The 22188-nt window shown below is 36.1% G+C and overlaps 2 protein-coding genes across 2 annotated transcripts; one reads left to right on the forward strand and one right to left on the reverse strand.

Moving 5' to 3' along the window:
* The first annotated feature begins 356 nt into the window (after positions 1 to 356).
* Positions 357 to 9642, forward strand: zgc:113229 (uncharacterized protein LOC550612 homolog). The gene is made up of 5 exons (XM_015601895.3): positions 357 to 1648; positions 3344 to 3507; positions 3821 to 4472; positions 5723 to 5935; positions 9005 to 9642. Exons 1-5 carry the CDS (start codon positions 929 to 931, stop codon positions 9386 to 9388), a joined length of 2133 nt encoding a protein of 710 aa, XP_015457381.3. The 5' UTR covers positions 357 to 928; the 3' UTR covers positions 9389 to 9642.
* Positions 9643 to 9669: 27 nt separating this feature from the next.
* Positions 9670 to 21893, reverse strand: p2rx3a (purinergic receptor P2X, ligand-gated ion channel, 3a). The gene is made up of 13 exons (XM_049483937.1): positions 21575 to 21893; positions 19919 to 20182; positions 17898 to 18033; positions 17744 to 17815; positions 15925 to 15994; positions 15729 to 15819; positions 14617 to 14694; positions 14399 to 14531; positions 13324 to 13451; positions 13096 to 13189; positions 11993 to 12058; positions 11797 to 11874; positions 9670 to 11231 (listed from the first exon to the last, which is right to left on the reverse strand). Exons 2-13 carry the CDS (start codon positions 20038 to 20040, stop codon positions 11097 to 11099), a joined length of 1203 nt encoding a protein of 400 aa, XP_049339894.1. The 5' UTR covers positions 20041 to 20182; positions 21575 to 21893; the 3' UTR covers positions 9670 to 11096.
* Between the last annotated feature and the right edge of the window lie 295 nt (positions 21894 to 22188).

The raw sequence follows: 22188 nt of genomic DNA on the forward strand, positions 1-22188 counted from the left end.
GAAAATAAAGCAAACGTGGAATACTCTATGCATGGTGTTGGAGTGATTTCATGACAGAATGTAATTGGGCTTGAAAACAATGAGTGGAATGAAAACAATGAGTAATCATTTTTTTTAGTTTGAAAAACAGATGAGTCTATCAGTTTAAATACTTGTCTAATTATAGATTCTGTAACTAAGTTCTGAAAGCTCTGCATTTTTTTGTTATTTGCGCTATTTCTGGTTTTCTGAAATCAAATGCTATAAATGGCAATATTTTTATTTTATTTAGAGAAATGTTGTCCATAGTTTATAGAATTAAAAAAAACAATGTTCATTTTACTTAAAGATATACCATATACGTTATATATTGGATTATTCTTCCAATGTATTGGCAAATTAAAACACAGCTCTGGTTTTGCAGTGACAGTGACCTGAAGAAAAAAAATAGAAACAGTGATATACATGCCATAGAAGAAGGAGAGATGTCAACTTGACGTACTCGTCTTTCTTGTCTGTCTGGGTCTGTCTTTAACACACCTACCTATCTGACTGGCCTGGCCTTTTCTCTCTCTCTCTCTCTCTCTCTCTCTCTCTCTGTACACTGATGATTCCTTCCTATAATAGGGGCCAATTCTCAGACACACTTCACTCTTCTCACTCTTTTTGAGAAGCTGAAGCAGAATGTAGAAGGAACTGCAGCAGTGTGGAGGTACCAGGAGGTACTGTGGAGCTACAGTGTGAGGAGTTATGAGTGGAATATAATGAAGAACCTGGAAGTAAGAAAACTGGAAAACTGAAGCATATTGACTTGCTGTGGGATGTGCCTCAGGATTTGATTGATGTGTATGTGAGTATGTGAGGGATGTAGTACTTTGCTGGTATCTGGTTGTGTTGAAGGTCTTTGAGAGTGTGCAAAAAACATGTAAGGCAGGCTTTCACTTTCAAGATGGCCCAGTCGAGCCCTGTTTCAGACACTCAGACCTTGCTGCAGTCAATGCTCCAAAGACTGAAACTCCAGACCCAAACTGAAAGGACACACAACCAAGAGCAAGCTCTTTCTTCAAATGTGAAGCTTAATGGCGGGTCTGGAGAAGGTTCAGCTGTGTACCAGTTTGGTGATTCCATTGATTCTAAGCAGCAAAGAACTTCTCCATCCAATTGGAGACACGTGGGGAGTCCATGGAGTCTTCAAACATCTCGCGAGCCTCATAGTCCTGGGACTTCACCTACATCACCAGAACCTGTTTCTTGGTCAATGAATGATGATGATCTCCCCAAATGGGAGAGAAAGCAACTCAAATTTACTCTGAGAAAGGTGAGTGATGACAGACGTAGCATGTCCTCCACAAACACATTAGAACAGACCACCCTGAACTCCCCCAGCTCCTCAGTCCCACCCCCCACACCACCCACCCCAGGCAGAAGAGCATCACAGGAGCGAAATGGTCTCAGTGGTGTGTGGAATGGAGGTGTAGGGGACTCCAGAAGGGACAGTATAAATGCTGAAGACAAAATGACACAGACGCCAATGACAAGGACCAGTAAGAGGAAATGGGGCAATTCAGGACAGAAGAGATGGACCCAGAAGGTGAAAGAAAGATGGCAGGAGAGACACAAGAAAGAAAGAGGTGCCAAACAGAAAGAGGAACCAAAAGAAGTGCCTAACGTGAGTTTAAACTTTAAGATTCTTGAATCTATTCTTTAATATGCCTTAAAAATAAAGAAATATACATATATACGACGTGACAAATACACTGAAATTAAGTGTACAGCACTGCAGTGGGTGGTTATAATAGTGACCAGCAGTGTCTGGCTAGAATTATCCATGAGAACAAACAAGCTTAATCACAATCACATTCATATTCAATGAAGGAGACCAGACACACATACATGTTCCTCATTAGGTTAATACAGTGTTCTTTAGCTTTAATTCAATATGAAAAATGTAATGGGAAATTATACTAGTTCCTGGCATGTCAGTATATGCATCTACTTACAGAGGCATGAAGAAATTTTGGCAACTCAAAAAGATGAAAGTAAAGATGACCTGAAGTCATAAAATGGCATAAAGATGATATTTTAAGCAAGAATATATTTGTATTTCCATTTTTTTTTTACAGTTTTAAACTTTTATAAAGGAAAAGCACAGATCTAAATGTTTGGGATGCATGGTCAATAGTTGTAAAAGTAAGGAAAGTTTTCCTTACTTTCAACACCTTTTAATCCAGCTAATCTTGTTTCTGTTCTTGTTTGGAGGATTTATGTCCATTCTTCTTTTCAAAAAGTTCTGGTTCTGTGGGATTCTTGGGCTATCTTGAACGTGCTGCTCTTTTGAGTTCTATTTTTAAGTATTTTCTAGGAAGTTTTGTTTGAACAGCCACAGTAAAACCAGCTTGCACTGCTTTGGGGATTTTAATGAAAGTTTGGTATAATTATCCTGCTGTAAAATACTCTATAAAAAACCCTTTAATATCAGTAACAATGTTGAGCTTTTGAATAATGGCATAATTTATTTTTTCAACATGTTTACTGTTGTTTTAATAAATAGATAAAGTCTAATTGATATTTGCTTACTGGATAGGTGAAGAAAGTGAATAAAGATGAATAAAAGATGAGAGTGGCAACCCTTTCAGTCTATTTTAGGCCTTTTATCATAGCCTTCTTATCTTTCAATGATAAATGTGATGCTTAGTAGCATTATCTCTAACACAAGCAATATGAACTTTCTTCACGGACCATTAGAACATTAATTAAAGCCACAAGTGTAGAACAAACAATGTATTGGTAACACAAAACCAAACTGGTTAGGCTTAAATGTTGCAGGTAAATTTGAATCAACATTAGTGGTGATATTACTGCATTTAAATAATTTATTTTTCCATGCGTGCAAAACAATCTAAAAGGGTGACTTATACACCCCCATATTTAACAGATGAAGAAGAAAAATCTGCATTTTTTCCCACTATGCATAAAGATTTTATATCCCAACTGATTAAACTTAGTTTGAAAACAAAGGTGAAAGTTTGCAGTTTACAAAGTTTGTAGAATACAAATAGTATTATCGCGTTTTAGACAACACTTTAAAGCAGCATAAGGTTGGAGGCTTTGGTGAAACTTATGTGAGAACCAAAGATCGACTGGCCATAGGGAGTACATAGGACAGTTCCCGGTGGACTGCTCTGTGTGTGGGCTGCTATAAAAACCAAGCAAACTTATTTGTCATAGACAAATATGAAAGTTCTGTCTTTACTTATAGATGTTTACTGAGACTCTGACTCATACATACGCGCTTATTTATTTAATTTAAGCAGATTTATAATCAGATTTACGATCATTCTTCATTATTTTCTTCTTTATTCAGAGCAACCACTGTCCAAACACCCCAACCAGCCCCAACACCTCCAATGAAAACGCACTCTCCACCAACACTGCTGCTGCACTTATTGACGAGGAAAGGATTGACCAGCACCAGCCAATCAACAATGGGCCTGATAAAGCCCCTCCCAGCCCCCTCGATCACATGAGGTAAATACAAATTCAATAGCAGTGACATTGTTCTGCTGAAATATGAATCAGGCGTATTTATCATACCACAGCTGTCATCCTAAACAACACCGCTGTCACTCTCTTTTCTGAAACCAACACACCCTCTGAGTTTTTGCTGTGTGTGTATGTGTGTGTGTGTGTGTGTGTGTGTGTGTGTGTGTGTGTGTGTGTGACTGAGTAATAGTGGGTGAGGGAGAATGGAGAGTGAGTAATTTAGACCTATATTACAGTAGATACATTACATTACAATACATGTCCATACATGCATAACTTATGCTGTGTTTTCCTGCAGTGAACCCATATTCTCATTTGACTCTTTTAACCTGATGGAGGAGATTTTCACCAGTCAGGAGTGGGCCAAGTTCTTCCCGTCCAGTACCAGCAGCCAATTAGAGCCCACTTGCATCAAACAAGACAAAGCCACAGACTCACAAAGCAATATTAGCCAATCACATCAAGCAGAGCAGAACACAGGAAGTATGTGGGATTTTAAATGGCCACATGCCTCAGATCTGAGAACCGATTCATCACAAATCAGCTCAGACAGTTTACAGCAGGATATGGACACTTCTGACCACACCTCTGACCACACCATGGACCAAACACAGACTCCAGACTTCATTCTGCCCTTCTCTCAAACCTTCCAGTTACTCAAGGACCAATCAGAACTTTTTGACTGGAGTTTAGACCAGTCGCACAGCATGGATTTGGGTCTCAGCCAATCAGAAAATGACAAACAACAAAAATACCAGCCACAGTTATTGCATCAAAACTGTCACATGCATCAAAACTGTCAGCCAAAAACAGCAGAAACAAGTATTCAGGAGTCGCCATCCAATCAACACACTCTGAACCAGTCACAACTGCCTAAACCAAACCAAACACAAGCAGAAACTGTGCAGCATGAAGATGTTATTCCTCTTTTGGACTTGTCATATCTTCAGGTATGGCTTGAGACAGCACCTATTTCTGTACAGTATGATTTCTAGAAATTAAAATATACTAAAAATCAACAGAAATTGAAATTAAATAAAAGTGGCAAGAAAAAATCTTCATATTCTCCATGAATATAAAACATAGGTGAAAGGGGCAAAATACTCCTATCCTACTCCTATTAAATTTGGCCATATATCATGTATTAATAGAATTCTCTCATGGACTTACACAAAGATCTGTGACATCTTTACCTTTAAGAGTGTATTAGTCTAGAATCAAAATACACGTCTTAATTCAGCTTGTTCTGAAAAATTTTGGTATGAAATATAGTAAAAAAAAAAAAAAAAGCCCAAATGTGAGAGGTGTGACCAATTCATTAAATATTACTTTCTTTGTTAATTTATTTTCACAAACAAAGATACAAAAAAAAACATTATTGTTATTGACAAAGTCTACCTATCCCAAACAAAGTGTGACCAATACATAATACATGAATATATCCATAAATATACACTTACACTAATACTATTATGTCGTTGTCCAATGTAAAACAATCTCCAATCTCCAAAACAGCAACTTTACAGGAGATAGATTAAACCTTCTTAACTTTCAATGAAAGTAAAGTCAAAAGAGTTTATTTTAGGTCATATTGGAGAATTTATTTTGTCACAGTGTAAGGAACCGTTTGTGTGTTCATGTTATGTAGACACAGATACTTGTTTTTCATTGGACAGAAATAATACTAATACTACTACTACTACTAATAATAATGATAATAATAATAATAAGAAGAAAAAGAAGAAGAAGAAGAAAAGAAGAAACAGAACAAATATATAAATAAAATTATATAATAGATGAACACTCAAAAAAGTAAAAATCCATACAAAATCTCTCTAAGTAAAATTAGGTATGACCCTCTACAAATTAGTGTATTGAAGAAATTCAAGCCAGTGTAAGCCAGAAAATGCTAAATGGTTACAAGAGATCATCTTTTTAAAATGCTATTGACAAGCTTAATTATCCATTCAGTATTCAGCTCACATTTCAGCAGTGTTTCAGCTTAATGCTCTTTTGTAAAAATGGTTAAACATCTGTCAAATCTTTGTTGTCAATATTTCTTAGTTATTTTTAATACTGTATATATTATATATGTTTGTGTGTATATATATATATATATATATATATATATATATATATATATATATATATATATATATATATATATATATATTTTATAAGTCTTATCTTACTTTCCCAGCCGAAGGACAGTGGGTCTCATGGGACGCTGAGCCGGAAGAGAGGCCACTGCACCCTGAACGGAAGCTCAGAGAATGGAGAAGTGGAAAGGGGGAGAGATAATTCTATAATACCCCTCTATTCTCTACAGCCCGAGTCCTCCATCTCCTCCCCTCAGCACTCTGTTTCCAAGGATTCTGAGTCCACTGCATCTACAGAGACTGTAGTCAAGAAGGTAAGGAGATTTATGGTGGACACATAGCTGTATTCAAAACTATGCCCTATTAGTGCACAACATTGGGGTTGTGCCGCAATAATGCATCATATTGCATAGTGTACAAATGATGAACATGGCCATAATCCATTGTGTTTTTTGGTTTAAAGATTTACATGCAACCTCTCTGAGGAAGAAAAAGAGTGTGTCCCAATTGCATGTAAATACCAACCTATAGAGTATTTAGTTTGCAGGACAAATTCAACCAATAAAATCTCAAAGTTGTGTATTCTCAGATATCTATCATATATACTTAAAATTCACCTCTGTCACAATTTTAGAAGAAAATAAATAAAATAAAAAGTGAGTAAAGATTCAAGCTTGGCAGCAATGGTGGGTGGGGGATATGCAGTGACATATGTTGGAATAGATATGCTTCATAACTTCCTGTTAATATATTTTAATGTTTTGTTTATGAACCTGCCAAACACCGCAATATAAAGATTAGTCAAGTCAAGTCAAATTATTATAAAGTATATACAGTACCTTATATTATAAGTGTATATTATGCAATTGAGACAGAGCCCAACATTCAGATTGTTTATGTAAGACAATCTGCTGTCTTACAAATAATGACGTGTCCAAAATGACTTACTACCTTCTGTCCCCAATAATAGTGCCCTACAGTGGCAATAAATGTGTGTTTAATGTTTTTTTTTTTACATTTTAACTTTAATTTCATGGTTCTCTGCATAAATATGTCATAAAATGTGATCTGATCTACATCCAAGTCAAGGGTATGGACGAATATAATGTATATATAAGTATATATATAATATATAAATATAAAATCTTGTAGGTCTTGAACACACTCATTCACACTCAAAGTGGTAGTGGAAAAAGTAAGTGAAACCTTTTCAACCAATCAATCACTGTGATCCACCTGGCAGCAATAAGCTCAACAAAGCACTTCCTGTAGTTTTGGAACAAACATGCACATAGTTAAGGAGGAATTTTTGCCAATTCTTCCTGGTAGAACAGCTGTCATACTCCTTGGCTGCCTCAAGTGTACATCTCTTTTCAAGTCAATCCATTGTCTCTGGGATCTGGGCTCTGACTTGGCCATTTCAAAAGACAGTCATTCTGTTGCTCCGATGTTTTGGGTCATTGTCTGTTGCATTATCCAACTTTTAAAGAGTTTCAGCTGATTTACAGACACTCTTACAATATCCTTCAAAATATTATTCCAAATATATTTGATACACTTGAAATTCATCTTCCCCTTAATGGTTGTAAGCTGACTAGGCCCTAATACAGCAAATCAGGCCCAAGTCATGATGTTTCTTTCATAAAACTTTACAGTTTGGATGATTTTTTCAGGGTCATGTGCAGTGCAGTACCTTTTTATGCCAGATCATGTGCAGCAATAGTTCAATCTCAGTTTCCTCTGTCCAAAAAACATTTTGCTAGTAACATTGTAAAGTGTCAGTGTGCTTTTTCGCAAACTTCTGTGGGTTCCTTCATGGTGGTCTGACATAGACACCCTGCTTGTTCAAGGTTTATGGATTGTAGCCTCATAAACACAGGTGTTAGCCTGTACCAATTTCTTTATCTAATTGATGATTCTCTGCTGTGCTTTTGGGGACATTTTGGCTGGGTGTCCACTTATTGGCAGAGTAGCCACAGTCCCAAATTGTCTCCTGTAGACTGGTGGATTTTTAAAGTCTTTGAAATCCACTTTTAACCCTTTCTACTTTTATGTAAGTTAACAATTTTTGATTGTAGATCCTCTGTAAGCTTTATTTGGCGTGATATGTCTCAAATCCATGTATTATTTTTGTGTGGAGCAATCTAAAAAAGTTTGAGTGTTTTTAAAAGCCATATTAGCTCCAGTCCACACCACCAAACTAGCAAGACTCCAGGTATGCTAATATAAGACTCTCATTAACACAGGGGTTTACATATTTTTCCACTAGCACTATGAGTTTTTGTATGGTTGTTCTCAATTAAGGCATGAAGTGATCTTAATATTTTTGTATAATTATATTTGTCAGTACCACTGAAAATACAGCTCTGGAAAAAATAAGAGACTTCAGTTTCTGAATCAGTTTCTCTGTTTTTGCTTTTTATAGGTATATGTTTGAGTAAAATAAACATTGTTGTTTTATTCTTTAAACTACGGACAGTTTTAAGAGTTCAGAAATCAATATTTGGTAGAGTAACTCTGGTTTTTAATCATAGTTTTTCGTGCATCTTGGCATGTTCTCCTTCACCAGTCTTACACACTGCTTTTGGATAACTTTATGCCACTCCTGGAACAAAAATTCAAGCGGTTTAGCTTGATTTGATGGCTTGCTTGTGATCATCCATCTTCCTCTTGATTATATTCCAGAGGTAAAATCAGGAATTTTCACTTATATTGTCACTTGCTAATAAAATCACATCCTCACAGCAATGTTTCAAAATTTTGTGGAAAGCCCTTTCTGGTCAGTTGAGACAGTTCCTCCTACTAAAGCAGTCACCATTTGAATTCCCTTGACTTTTTAATTTCCTTGTCCCAATACTTTTATCTAAATAGTGTTAATGTTAATAATGCCTCCTGGATGAAGACCTAAAGTTAAGATTTAGTTTTTCGGTAAATATTGGTCAGATGAGCCCTCTAGTGGCCGGGGCCCTGAACTGCAGCTCTAAAGCCTAGTGGGTTAATGTCGTTCTAATAGATGAGGTAGAGGGGTGTGATCAATTAATCAAAGTGCATCTATATAGTAGATATTTTTTTATATAATGACCAAAAAAAGCAAAGGTAATAAACAGAAAATTTCATATCATTCCCTGCCAGGCTTCCTCATAGTACATAAATAGACCAGCCAACACATTAACACCACCTCTTTGTATCTTCATCCATCGTCCAGAATAAAGGTGCACTTTGTCTATAACTATTAAAATAGACTGTTATCTATCTGTGTCTCTATATAAGCTGCATAAAAGTAGCTGATAAAATGGACACAAGGAGTGTAGAACCAAATAGGTGGTATAATGTTACAGCTGATCAGTGTGTGTGATCACAACTTTTCTTATTTTCCCTCTCAGAGGAGACTGGAGGACACTCGCCGTGTGCACTTTGCAGAGGAAGTGACTTATCTACCCCATCTTGTTCTGAACGAGGATGAAGGTGAGGATGAGGAAGAAAACTATGATTATGATAATTATAATGAAGATGAGGATTATGATGATGACGATGACGAAGATGATGACGACGACGACGATGATGATTATGATATTGATAACGGCAATGATGACAATGATACACATGGTAAAGTTGAAGCTAACTATCATGAAGAGCCGCAGTCACGCCCATCCTTTCCAAACTGGATTGTGGCTCTCAGGACCAAGACTAAAAGGAAGTCCAAGTTTAAATTTCCACAAATGCTGAGCACTCCAACAAAGCTCAAAAGTTCAAAATCATTCATCTGATATAGCAGTGTCCTCAAAAACACACAGATTCAACAGATTAAAGTCAGAACTGACCCACATCTGAAATAGAAGTACAGCTGGGTTTTTAAGATTAAAAATAGATTAAAATGAGTTTAGCAACAATCCAGTGTTTCCCTCAGGAAATGCATTTTGTAGGTATCTTTTTCATAATAACCATAACTTGCTGGAGACAGCAATGATATAGCAACACAATGATATTAAATATTAATTAATTCTTTATAAAACAAGAAAAAATACTTTAAAATAGAAATGGCAACCAATGTTTTCCGTTTTTTTTATTTAAGGAAGCCACTTATCCCACTTATCACAATTACATAAGGAGCTTTTGTAAATCCTAGAGTAGTGTTTTCCGTTTATAAGACATGAGTAAGATGACCATCCCCATGTTTTAAAGTCTTTAAAACATTTTTTTAACATAAAAAAGTAATTAAAAATAGCAATGAATTTACTTTTTATTATGCAATTGTCAATGTCCAGTCAAATCTGGATGTCCTTGAATGAATGTTTTATAGATGTATAATGTCCCACGTTAGTTGGTGCTCTTGGGTAAGTGCTCCATGCTCTGGATACTATTTTTTCTACTCTTCCTGATTCAGCACTTGTGCAGCTTATTAATAAGTAACTAGTTAATTAATTAGTATAATCTGGTGTGACAATTTTGTGCATAGTGTAAGATCCCAAGAACGAGACTAAAAATCAACTGTTAGTGATACAAGTGGTGTTTGAATGTATAATTAATGGTATTTATGCAGATTGTGTATGTATTAAGTACAGTGTTTAAGTTTATTTTCATATATTTCTGTTTTTGTCTGTAAAAATGTTAGCTCAACACATGGAATCTAGGAATTCCAAACATGCATCTATTTTAAGATCTGTGGTATTCCAGGAAAATTGATATGAAAGGAAGTTTCCACTATTTCTCACTATAATACATTGTTATATATGAAATAGTGTATATGGTTCTACTGCAATATCTGTGTTTATTTAACAACACTATTTCTCATTTTAAGATTGTGGTAAGAATTTGTTGTCCTTTAAAATATAGAACTGGTTATATTCTAAAAGAAAAATAAGCAGAAATTAGAAATACACTCTAAAGTGTTGTTGAATAGCAGTAAGAGACACAGTCAATACATACAGTGACTAGAAATAAGTTAAGTACTCTTATATTTATACAGCAATCTCAAAATGAGAAATAGAGATCAGAACAGGAAGTAATTAATATTTTATAACCAATTCACTATTGTTTTTCACACAATAATACAACATACACTGCTACTCATTTCTTAATGATCTTTACATCATTTGGTGTCCTCTATAAAACATTTAATAAAGTATTTGATTGTCTTGTTTATATTTTTTACTTAAAGCACACTTCATTTATGGTAAGGAAAGAGTAAATGTATCTACAGCAATACACTGACATGCCAAAAGTCACAGGATAGTGGAATGTAAATTGATTATAAAATGCTACAACAGGGAATGGATTGGGAATGCCTGACAGTGGGTGCCAGATGGATGAGATATTTTGAGATATTTTTGATATTTCAAAGTTGTTTGGGCATTACATTCATTAAACCATAGTGTCACACATGTACTGCAAATACGTCATATAAGGCATTACCATCCACAGTGGACAGTGCAGTAGGCGGTAATGATTGTGACCGGCAGTATCTTGTGAGAATTATCAGTGTGAACACACAAGTGTCTCTGAATGAGAAGAATAAGCTCCAGAGTCATTACAGCTCTTTCCTTCCTCTTTAAACGTGATTTGGCTCCCCTTGAGTTCATGACTTTCTGACCTCTGTGCTGGACCACTAACCTGAAAGAGAGATAAGAGAGAGAGACCAAAAATATTACTCAAAATATTTTTTCAAAAGGCAGTCAAAAAAATCATTTACAAAAAAACTGTAGGTCACAATGCCCACTGTCAGGCATCAGCATAAGATTCGAAAAGCCCCCCATTATTAAGCGCTCTGGAGTGATAATGCTCCAGCCAATACTTGGGGATGAGGTATGGTGGTGATCATCCAGCATCAAATATTGGTGTCAAATCAAATCCTCACAGCAATGCTTCAAAATCTAGTACTATCATTTACAAGCGCAGCAATAATAAATAGTCCAAAAATAAAAAATAAAAACCAAGTGGGTGTTTACTATTTTGTCACATGAATGGTGTAGTCAGTAGACAGACTACTTTTTCTAAAGGTGTTCATACTGTATATTGTTAATGTCCAATGAAAAACATGTATCTCCATAACAGCCAATGACAAAACAATGAATGAGCATGTGTCCCAATACCTTTGTCCATGTAATGTATTAGAGAACTTTGCACATCAGTGATGAAACAGGAATTTCTCATGCACTCTAAGCACATACACACTCACCTCCTCAAATTTCTTTGCCTTGTACTGCTCTGATCCATTCAGGAAGTTTAACAGGATGATGTCACAGAAGACTGTTGCCTGCGGCCAACAAGAATTATGATTAGAGTGATGAAAAGTGCGTGTGTGTGTAAATGAGTATGTGTTGAATACATCAATATCTCTGTCTATGTGTATAAGTGTGTGTGTGTGATCTTACCAGGCCCACCGAGGTACACGCTGCAACTATATTAATTAGTGTTGGGATTATATAGAATTTTCCAGCCTAGAGAAAGAGATCAAGAGTCACATGCAGATATCTGCTCTAGGCAGCGTTCACATACACATAAATGGACACTTACAGTAACAGTGCTGTGAAAAAGTACACACTGACATGACACATCTAGTATCGTGTCCAGGGTCAGTGTTAATATACAATGTCTTTTGTGGGTGCTAAAAAAAAAAAGTTAAACACCCGCACAACCTCAGACATGGAACTTCCCATCCATCTAGCACCCACGATCAGGCCTCGCTCCAACTCCAGCTACAGTAGTTCACAACACCTTGCCATGAGCACACTGGCCAGTGTTCCACCTCACTCACAACTTAAAGTGTGGGCTGCCCCTGAGGTAACACTTCATAATACATTTACATACTGCAATCCCATGACTTTTGGCATGTTAACATTATTTTTTCAGATCATTCAAATAATTCCACCTGTATCACCTCTGTGAAAAAATAAACATAATACTAGCTGTGCTATCCTTAGCAACAACAAATTTAGTGCATGGTTTGAGATAACCTCAATGTGTATTCTGGCTCACTTTTCTTTAAATTGGGCAAACATAAGAGTCTTTTAGCAGGATCTACTTGTTTAAGGTCAGGATCCAGCATCTGTGACTTGGCAACTTCAAAACTCCCAAAAAATTATTTTATGTCATCCAGAGGTGGATTGGAGGTCTGCTTGTATGATTTGGATCACTGTCCTGATGCATAACCCAACTGGGCTGGAGCTTTAGGCCACAAACTGACGAACACAAACTATCTTTCAGCATTATCTGATAGAGAGCAGAATTTATGGTTTCATCAGTCACGGCAAGCCACCCAGGTTCTGCAGATTCAAAGCAGCTTTACGACCACCGTCATGATAGTTTAATAGTTGGTGGGAGGTTATTATAGTGCAAATAAGTGCTGTTTTTAAACCGTGCCCTCTAAAAAAGGCCACCAATACCACCAATTTTGTAATCATTTTGATAATAAAACGTTTACATGTGACATTAGGAAGGTGGTAATCTTATTTCACAGCTCTGTACATATACTTACATCACCAGACACGATTATATCGAAGCGTATGGCAAAAGCTTTATGAAGTGTCCGAAACTCCTCGCCATCAGCTGACATGTAGTACTTTGCAAACCTAATATTAAAAGGAAAAAAATGTTTATCAATATAATTGTGTGTTTATGTGAGAGAGAGATAAAAGGAAGAAAGGAAAAGAGTGATAAGTGATGTGAAAAAAGAGTGAATGAGTGCTCTGTACAGTTCTGCTACCTGAAGTTGTATCCCTGAGATAATTTAGTTTCTGTATCCAGCCGAGTGAAGCTGTATTTCGGTTTACATTTCTCCACGCCCAAGTCCAGGTTGCACAACCAGGCTATGTTGATCCCAATTTCTCCACCCTAACATACACACAAACATAAACACACTGATGTTAACTGGTTAGTTAACTGGTATTATTCATCCAGTCACTTCCTTGGTCACGCGCCCTATATTGACCTTTGAAAACAGTTAGTGACTGATAAACTAATGGGTGCTCATTTTAAATAACTACCATACAGCAAATTCACTTGCCCATTCTAAAGTTAATTAATATGAGTGGCACTGTAAGCGTTTATAGGTTTAGAATTTTCCTATGAATGGTATATGTTTTAAAAGTTGTCACTGATTACATGATACACTATCACGGTCCTCAGAAAAGACAGTCTGATACCAACCCTGGCTAAACTCAACCACTGTTCCATGAAGAGATTGTAGAGTACTTCGGCCTGATTAAACTAAACGTTTTTTAGAGATTTTAGAGGTCTGATTGTGTTCATTTGTAAAAATAGATGCAAAGCATAAAAACATCATCAAAGGAAGGTTAAAGCCCCTGACCCTGAGTGGCACAACTGTTGCATCTATCAACAGAAAAATACAGAATATGGAGCCTGGTTGGCAGATGGCCTAGATTGTGGGTGGGCCAATTATGGGCTCCCTATAAAAGTGTGGGAATTGGGCAGACTTTTTGTGACAAATTAACATACAGTCTATCTAAAACATAACTGTATTACACAATTTATAGTAATCCAGGGTGCATAATTTATTACTTTTTTAATTAGAGTATGTTATGTCTATTACTAAAAAAAAAAATACATTAAAACAAACCAACCATATTTGCCACACTCTTGTTTCTTCATAGACTTCATATTACTAATCCTAACCTTAACCCTAAGAGTGCTATGGAGAAAGGAACAACCTTCAGACATGTTGGACAAAGTGAAAAATTCATTTTTTGGCGGATTTAGTGTTTATGTAGCGAGCTGCAGACACAAAGCAGAAGTCTAATAGAGAATAAGGTATAACTCACATTTTTTATAATGTCACTGAGACTTGCGTTGGCTTCTTTAAGCACATCTCCCACTCGGAAGAAGGGGCAGGATGTGTTGTGAACTGGGTGGTAATGACATGTTTTGTCCTGCATTTCGGGCTCAATATTTCCTCTGAAACAGAGAAGATGCTCATTTAATGCTGAGTCAAATGCAGGATTATCTTTGCTGTTGTGATTTGTGTGTAGTAACAACTCACCTTTTGACGTTGAAGCGTGGGAAGCGAATGCTGTTCTTGATAAAGATTGTGAAGTTCTCAACCTCTTTCATGGCCGTTCTGAGAAAGACAAACCCGAGTCAGACACAGCAGAGAAAGGTAGGTTACAGTTATTTGCATTTAGTTTATAGAGGTTCAGCAAAATAGGCTGCACACAATGCTGATGTCTGTCTGGCCCATAATATATTGGTATAGTTGTATCAGTACCACAAAAACGTCACATTTAGGACCCAGAGAACCCCACCTTCCACACCAACTAAAGTTACCCTACCCTATACATTATGTCCATTATTTTTATGATCTTGGAAAGATCCTTTAAAAACATATTATGATGTCCAGTCTCATATGGAAGCAACATGAAGGAGAAACACACACACAGAGAATAATTTTTCAATTAAGCGTGATTTCAATTAATTTCATTACTCTCCTCTATGCTGGATGTCTTTGTTTTCTTGTGTCCCAAATACACACACTTCTACACTGACATGTTGTCAGTAATGGGATAGAAGTATGTAAATTGATTGTAACAATCAAGTGTTACCTCAGGAGACTTGAGCTTGAAAATGCTCACAAGCGTATATGTTGTGAGGTGTTATCTTGTGAGTGAGGCTTAACATCGGCCAGCATTTTCATTTAGGGGACGCAGTCAGCATGCTCATTTTGGAGTTGGAGTGAAGCCTGATAGAGGGTGCAAGATAGATGGGACAATCCATTTCTAAAGTTGTGTTGAGTATTTGGACTAGATATTAATGCATGCAGCAATGTCGTGGTCCACTGTGGTGAGTCAGAAAGCTGAATCTTAGCTATGTTGGGTTTTCTCTCCACTGGCAGAAAGATTTGAACAAGCTCCATTAGGATACACTTTTAGTGTGGGACTGTTTGTTTTGGGTCTTTGCCTTTTTTCGGGTTTTTTGTAGGAAGCACACAAAGAAATAAGGTTTTCACAAAAACTCATTATTCCTAATAACACTAATTATTTAATAACATTTTTATTTCAAAAGCCTATACTGATGAAAGTGCTAAAGAGACATTTGTCAAATTAAAAAAAAGACAGTAAGGATTGTAAACGTTTGATAGAAGAGCATGTTTCTTACATGTCTTTAGAATTACTATCATCCTCCGACGGGCACCAGCCTTTTATCTCACACTGAGAAAATTCTCCCAAACACTTGCCTGTAATCTCCCCTACAGTAAAAGAACAGGCAGATAGAATACAAAACAAATATTATATAATGAAAATAAATAAATATCATTAACAATAGAGGAAAAAAAACCCTCAAAAAAACATACCACTGGGCATATTTGAAGAGCGATATTTCTCACAGTCTGCATCAGTGGAACAATTGAACTTCTTGTCAGCCTAATGATGAAAGTGAGAGAAAAACATGGGTATGGCTTATTATTTAAAAAATAAGAATGAGGAATATAAAGTTTTAAATATCATTTTAAATAAATTTTTAGTTGCTTTTAAACTTTGAAATATACTTTTATGAAACACAATATCTGTCACAATATTTTGACATGCAAAACTAGTACAGGCAGATTCTTAAAAACTGAGAGCGGATGCACATGCAAGTAATCTTTAATGAAAACAGCAAACAAACTAACAATAAAACAAAACCGGATCTCAGAACTAACAAAACAGAAACGCAGCAGAAACAGACGTATACACGTACAAGAACCGATAAACTAACACTGAGGACAATGGAGCTTAAATACACACACAAGGCGGGAAAGGGAACAGGAAACACCTGGGGACTGATTAATGAGGGGTGGAGCTACAAATGAACACAGGTGACAACAGTAAAGATAAAGACACAGAGAAACACAGGGGTGGAGCTACAGATGAAAATAGACAGAGCACTAGGGGAAATGACAGGCACGAGGAATAGGTAAACACACAGAAACCCCTAGCACAGACAGGTAACAACAGGGAAACAGGGCAAAGACGTGACAATAGTTGGTACAGTGATATTTTCGCTGCACTTCACGCGGCACCTATCAACCTATCAGGAACAGTTATAGTCCATTTAAATCTAAAAGTCCATTTAAAGAAATGTGCAGTTGGTCAGTTTTTTATATGATTACAGTTGACAGTGGGCAGGTCTAGTAGGACAAAATGTACTATACCATGTTTAAATGCGCTGGGTTTTTGGAAACTTCATAGTCCATTAAAGATTGTTTATAACAGGTGTTTTTATTCATTTTAATTTTTTAGCTTTCTCTCAAACTACACCTCAAACATAATATTGGCCTTCTTTGACAAAGGGGTGGCATCTGCCATCTTTAAAGGAGTGGTCTGTTGGGGTGGAAATAGGAGGATGTTAGAGAAGCTTTCATTCATGCTGGAGAATGTATCCCACCCCCTGCTTAAGACTTTGGCAGCTGGGTAGCTCTTTCAGTAACTGGCTGCTTCACCTCAAGTGTGTGAAGGAGCTTTATCGCAGTTCCATCCTTCTACATCCTTTTCTTATCTTATCTTAAATGTGAGAACAATCTCAGTCAGATTAGTTACTTTCTGCACAGTAAAAGGACTTCCACTTAGAAATACAGAAAAGTCCATCCTTTTACATAATTTAGAGTACAGGTAAGCAATTGTTACCCACCTTTAACCCTTGTGTGGTGTTCGGGTCTGTGGGACCCGTTTTCATTTCTCATCAAATGATACTAAAAAAATATTTTTTCTAACTGTGAGGAACATATATCAAAACACATTTTCGATAAACACACACTGTACAATCACCCCCCCCCCCCCCCACACACATTTATATTACATACAGTATGTTTGGCCAAGGGCTAATAAACATTGCTTCATTTGTAAATTTGGAACTAAACAAATGTTCTACTCAAATCTTGTTTTTAATTCATTTTCTTTTACATTTTATTAAAAAACTAATAAAAAAAGAGTAGCACTTTTTGAAAGAAATGTAACATAAGCAAGCATTTGAATGTAGAATTGCTTAAATTTGCTGAATTAAATACAAGTAAAAAAGTGAACGAGTAACAAAAATATGAACACCACACAAGGGTTAACTATTACAATTAATACAGTATACTATGAATGATATCAGTACCATACAATAATGGTTTGTGTTCCTGACAGACTGACCTCATGGCAGCGTCCTTGCGTCTGATTGTGTGTCTTGATCATTTTGGTAATGATGCAGAACATGTAGGCACCCTGTGAAAAGCCACAAATTTCAGGGTACATGATGAGCCACCAGCACCACAGCAAAAGAGAATGATGTGTGAAAGTTGCCCACCTGTGGTGGATGCACGTAGTCAGCCACGTCCATCAGCTGATCGTGTTGCCTCCCAACACCTTTCACTTTAGTCATGACCGCTGACTCAATCCCCGTATCACGGTCCTGATAGGCCTTCTCATGGATAAATATATAACTACACATGGATACACACACAGACACACAGACCACACAGAGGAGAACATCCACTACTCTGGTTATCTGATTTCAGATCACTACTCACACATCTCTTGAATTTGCAGACTCGCTGCGAAAAACATACATAATCGCTTTTGAACATTAAACTGATTATGTTCCCCTCAGACAGAAAGCATTTGTCTGACACCAAAATCAATGCAGTAAAAATGCCTAATGATGAATTAGTGATTGCATGTTTCAATAATCAGTTATTGCACACCATATAAATGTGAATACAGTCAAGAAGTCAAAATTTGCCTTTTTTATGTATCTAAAAATATGTACATTTGAACAATATGCAGCATTTAAAAAAATATTTAAAATTAAAAGCAGTAGTGTTCCTGTGTGGTAGAACAAAATATTATGATAAATGGCATCAGCATGCTTCTGCTACCATCCCTGCAAAGCCAATTATATTAATAAAAAAAAAGTGGTCTGGTAGGTCCTAGGACCTTCTTCTGGCTATAGCAGATTTTGCTGGTTACCTGAGCAACCATGATGCTGCTAAAGGTGCTGAAACATGAGCTACTGTGAACAAGGAGAAATCAGAACAGCAAACTCAGTTTTCATTTGTTCATTCACACATTGTTAAACCAAAGAAAAACACAATTAGAACTGAAGAGAGCTGGACAGGTAAAAAATCTTGTTAAAAAGAGACTGCACCACAATACATGTTTTAAAAGTTATTTAAGCATGCTCTGTGCAATTAGTAATTCTCAGCTAAATCTTACAGACTGTCACTTCAAACACACAACAGGTTATAAAATTAGTTAAAATGTGATTGTCTAGTAAGGAAACCCTCACACATGAATTACTTTTTAATTGTGTAAAGACAGATGATTAGAACATAGAGAATTTTAAGTGGCCTGTCTTAATTAAACCTCAGACATTTAGTTGGGTTTGCTATTGACTTCTGATTAAAATGAGAGGATCACCATGTTCAGATCCAAATAACTCTCTGAGGCCTTAAATCACAAATTAAACAACTGCCAAAATGGCTAGGTCAGGATATCCGAACAAGTTCTGTTCTCCAACAAATCTAAAATGTCATCTCAGGACCAGCAGGTAACAGAATTGTCAATGAAGTCAATAATACAGCATCGACCATCAGAAAGAGGCCAAACTCTTTTCAGTTTTATGGGAGCTGAGCAAGGAGGAAACCCTAGATGATTTGGCATTATGTTTTGGCCTTATATTATGCGTTAAAATTTTCTTCAATATATTCGCGTTTCTACCACAATTCTTACTATTCACATTGTTGTTATCAATTGTTTATGACATTTTTAAGCTAAGAATCATTTAGGAAAATGCACTTTCGGTTATGCAGTACATTTGTGCATTTGCATATTATACTGAAAATAATAAAATATTGGTAACACTACAGAATGTCTTAACTAATAATTATCTACAACATTCCTAACCATTACATTTTAGTAATGTTTAATAATAATAATGTCTTAACCAATGTCAATTATTGACTATTTAAGCATTTCTTAACCATTTACAATGTTTATTACTGTCATAATTACTGTTTTGCTGACTCTTATTGTAAAGTGTTACCAAAAATTGTTTTAATTTAATAAATGTAGTTTTGTACACATCAAACTAAACTCTTTGCCAGTTTCAGTATCATTTGGGAGTAAAAGTCCTTTTTTTCTAATTGTAAAATTAATTACAGTGTTATTTATAATTTTCATTACAAATGCACTACACTACACTTGATCTAACCTATCGGAACATTTGCTAGAATAGATTTACCAAGCACTCTCATCACTGCCAGCACCACTCAAACAATTATTACAATTACACATGCAACACATTAATGATCATTCTTCAGATCTTACCCAATGTAGTATATGATGATGAGCGCCTGAGCAATGCGGTTGATGATGCCCAGTGATCTTCTTTTGACCACCACTGACTTGGTCGTCTCATAGGTAAAGAAACTGCTATCCAAGCAAAACATACTGGGATCAGGCAGTAGCTGGAGTAGCTGGAAACAGGTGTGATAAGCTCCTATTTATTTAGGGAATGCGGAAAAATCAGCCAATCTTCTTCTGTATCTTCTGTCTCTTCTGAATGAGGACCAGTATCTTCTGCTTCCTCTGCTAGATTATGAAATGGAAAAAGAGAAGCATGGCTAAATGACCATTACCACCAGTCTCTTTCCTCCTGTCTTCACCCTCTCACTCTCTCTCTCTCTCTCACTCTCTCTTTCACTGTCCTGTCCCTGGGGTCTCACTCAAGTCGTTGTCCATTGGTTAATTTGCCAACCACCAAAAATCATCATAGAGAGAGAGAGAGAAAGAGATTGCATGCATACTCTTGGTCTATCACAATCAGTTTGTTTCAGACTGATATAGATAAGTAGGTGCAATATGTTTAATTAACGTTAAATGCTATTTTCCTAACACAATTGGCACTAATTAATAAATAGACCCATACATAAATAAATGGTTGGTAAAAGGGTTGCAGTTTGTAGACAGCCGCTCCACCAAGGGCACATCCACCTATTTTTCCACCAAAATAAGCAACATTACAAATGAAACCCAGAAAACATGTAGGTTAGTGATACTGGAGATGTAATAAATGGTCTGTGTTGCAGTTGTTGTACACATTGTCACCCCCTACCTGTAAAGAAATCTAAATCTGTACAGGTTTCTCTACAGCAAACTGTTTAATTCCAAGCCACCCTTGATGGCTTTATACACATCTACACAACACAGATCTAGCTTAAAAAAAAGATGAAAAAGATTCCACTTTAAACCTCTTTGAAATTAATTATATTTTTCAGAGGAAAAAAAAGTTTTTGGCAGCTTTGGCAGCAGAAGTCCCTGTGGACTTAGGAGACTTAAATATAGGTTTTGACTTTTGACAAAAAGATGATAATTTGAATTATGTGTTTTAGAGCAAGAAGGCACTGAAAACCCACTTGTATGCCTCACTGTATTGGACATAGATATGCTGTGTAACATTATATTTAAGATAAAAAAAAGTAGATTTAATACGTAAATGAATAATGTATAAAGAATGTGTAAAATAGGGATTGTTAGCTAAGGGTTAAATAAAGAAATCTCACATTGCTGTCATGCAAAAGTGTAAGTTTTTGCTATTAATATCATATTAACCTGGTGTTTTTCATTGTGTCAACATATCTTGATGAATGTACCAATAGGGTTTGTCCAAAATTATCTGAATTTCCCAATCATTTAAGTATAATATTTTTTAACTTTTGTTTATTTAAATATTATGGGCCCAATAGCAGTGAATATATGTTTACAGTTTTTAAAGCTCTCTCTAGCTAAAATGGCTTTGCCTGCATCCTCTGATTATTGTCTTCATTACTACAATTAGCCATTTTACATCAAACTTTTCTTTACTTGAATAGAAAAAAAAATATTATTAAATGTTAATCACTCTTTATAAGGAGGTTTCTTCCTCCTTTGTTGATACTAGAAAGCAGTTTCTTGCCTCCAGACTCTGATTATGAGAATACTTACGTCTACATCCGCCAGGCCTCATCATGACCACGGCTTTTCCTGTGCCAGTGTCCGCAGGAGGGGAGCTCAGACTCGGCATGCCAAGAAGCTCAGGGTGTACAAACAGGGATCCGTGTTATGCTAACAGCTAGCCATAGCTTCTCTGCATTGTCCGTTCACATATAAAAACAAACTAGACTACTTAAACTTAACTTACCTAGAGTTAAACAGGTTTTAAAAGATAAAGAATCTGTTTATTTTTACTGGTAAAAGTTGAGAAACTCTTGTGAACTAGCGAGTGTAAAGCTAAAAGCTATGCGGTTACCAATCTCTTTAGCTTACAGAAAACTAACACAGCAACACTCCCAGGTAAGACTCTTTATTAAACTACATTATAATATGTGGGATTTAAATTAGCAATAAATTAGCCAAAAAAAGGAACCCATTAATGTTTTGTTCCACAAGAAAAGTATTGAGTACTATTAATAGGCACTTATAGAAAACCTCTGCAATATAATCGTGAAGAAGATGATCACAAGCCATTAAACCAAGCTAAACTGCGTAAGTTTTTGCACCAAGAGTGGCATAAAGTTATCCAAAAGCAGTGTGTAAGTCTGGTGGAGGAAAATTAAAAT

The sequence above is a fragment of the Astyanax mexicanus genome, chromosome 10 (assembly GCF_023375975.1).
Source record: "Astyanax mexicanus isolate ESR-SI-001 chromosome 10, AstMex3_surface, whole genome shotgun sequence".
NCBI classification, from domain to species: Eukaryota; Metazoa; Chordata; class Actinopteri; order Characiformes; family Acestrorhamphidae; genus Astyanax; species Astyanax mexicanus.

Coding starts and splice junctions, on each gene's coding strand:
- p2rx3a (XM_049483937.1), bottom strand. CDS start 20,040: ATGTTTTGCTTGGATAGCAGTTTCTTTACCTATGAGACGACCAAGTCA. Junction 17,816..17,897: donor ACTACGTGCATCCACCACAG/GTGGGCAACTTT, acceptor GGCTTTTCACAG/GGTGCCTACATGTTCTGCAT. Junction 14,695..15,728: donor GATAGTAATTCTAAAGACAT/GTAAGAAACATG, acceptor TGTCTTTCTCAG/AACGGCCATGAAAGAGGTTG.
- zgc:113229 (XM_015601895.3), top strand. CDS start 929: ATGGCCCAGTCGAGCCCTGTTTCAGACACTCAGACCTTGCTGCAGTCA. Junction 1,649..3,343: donor AACCAAAAGAAGTGCCTAAC/GTGAGTTTAAAC, acceptor TTCTTTATTCAG/AGCAACCACTGTCCAAACAC. Junction 3,508..3,820: donor AGCCCCCTCGATCACATGAG/GTAAATACAAAT, acceptor GTTTTCCTGCAG/TGAACCCATATTCTCATTTG.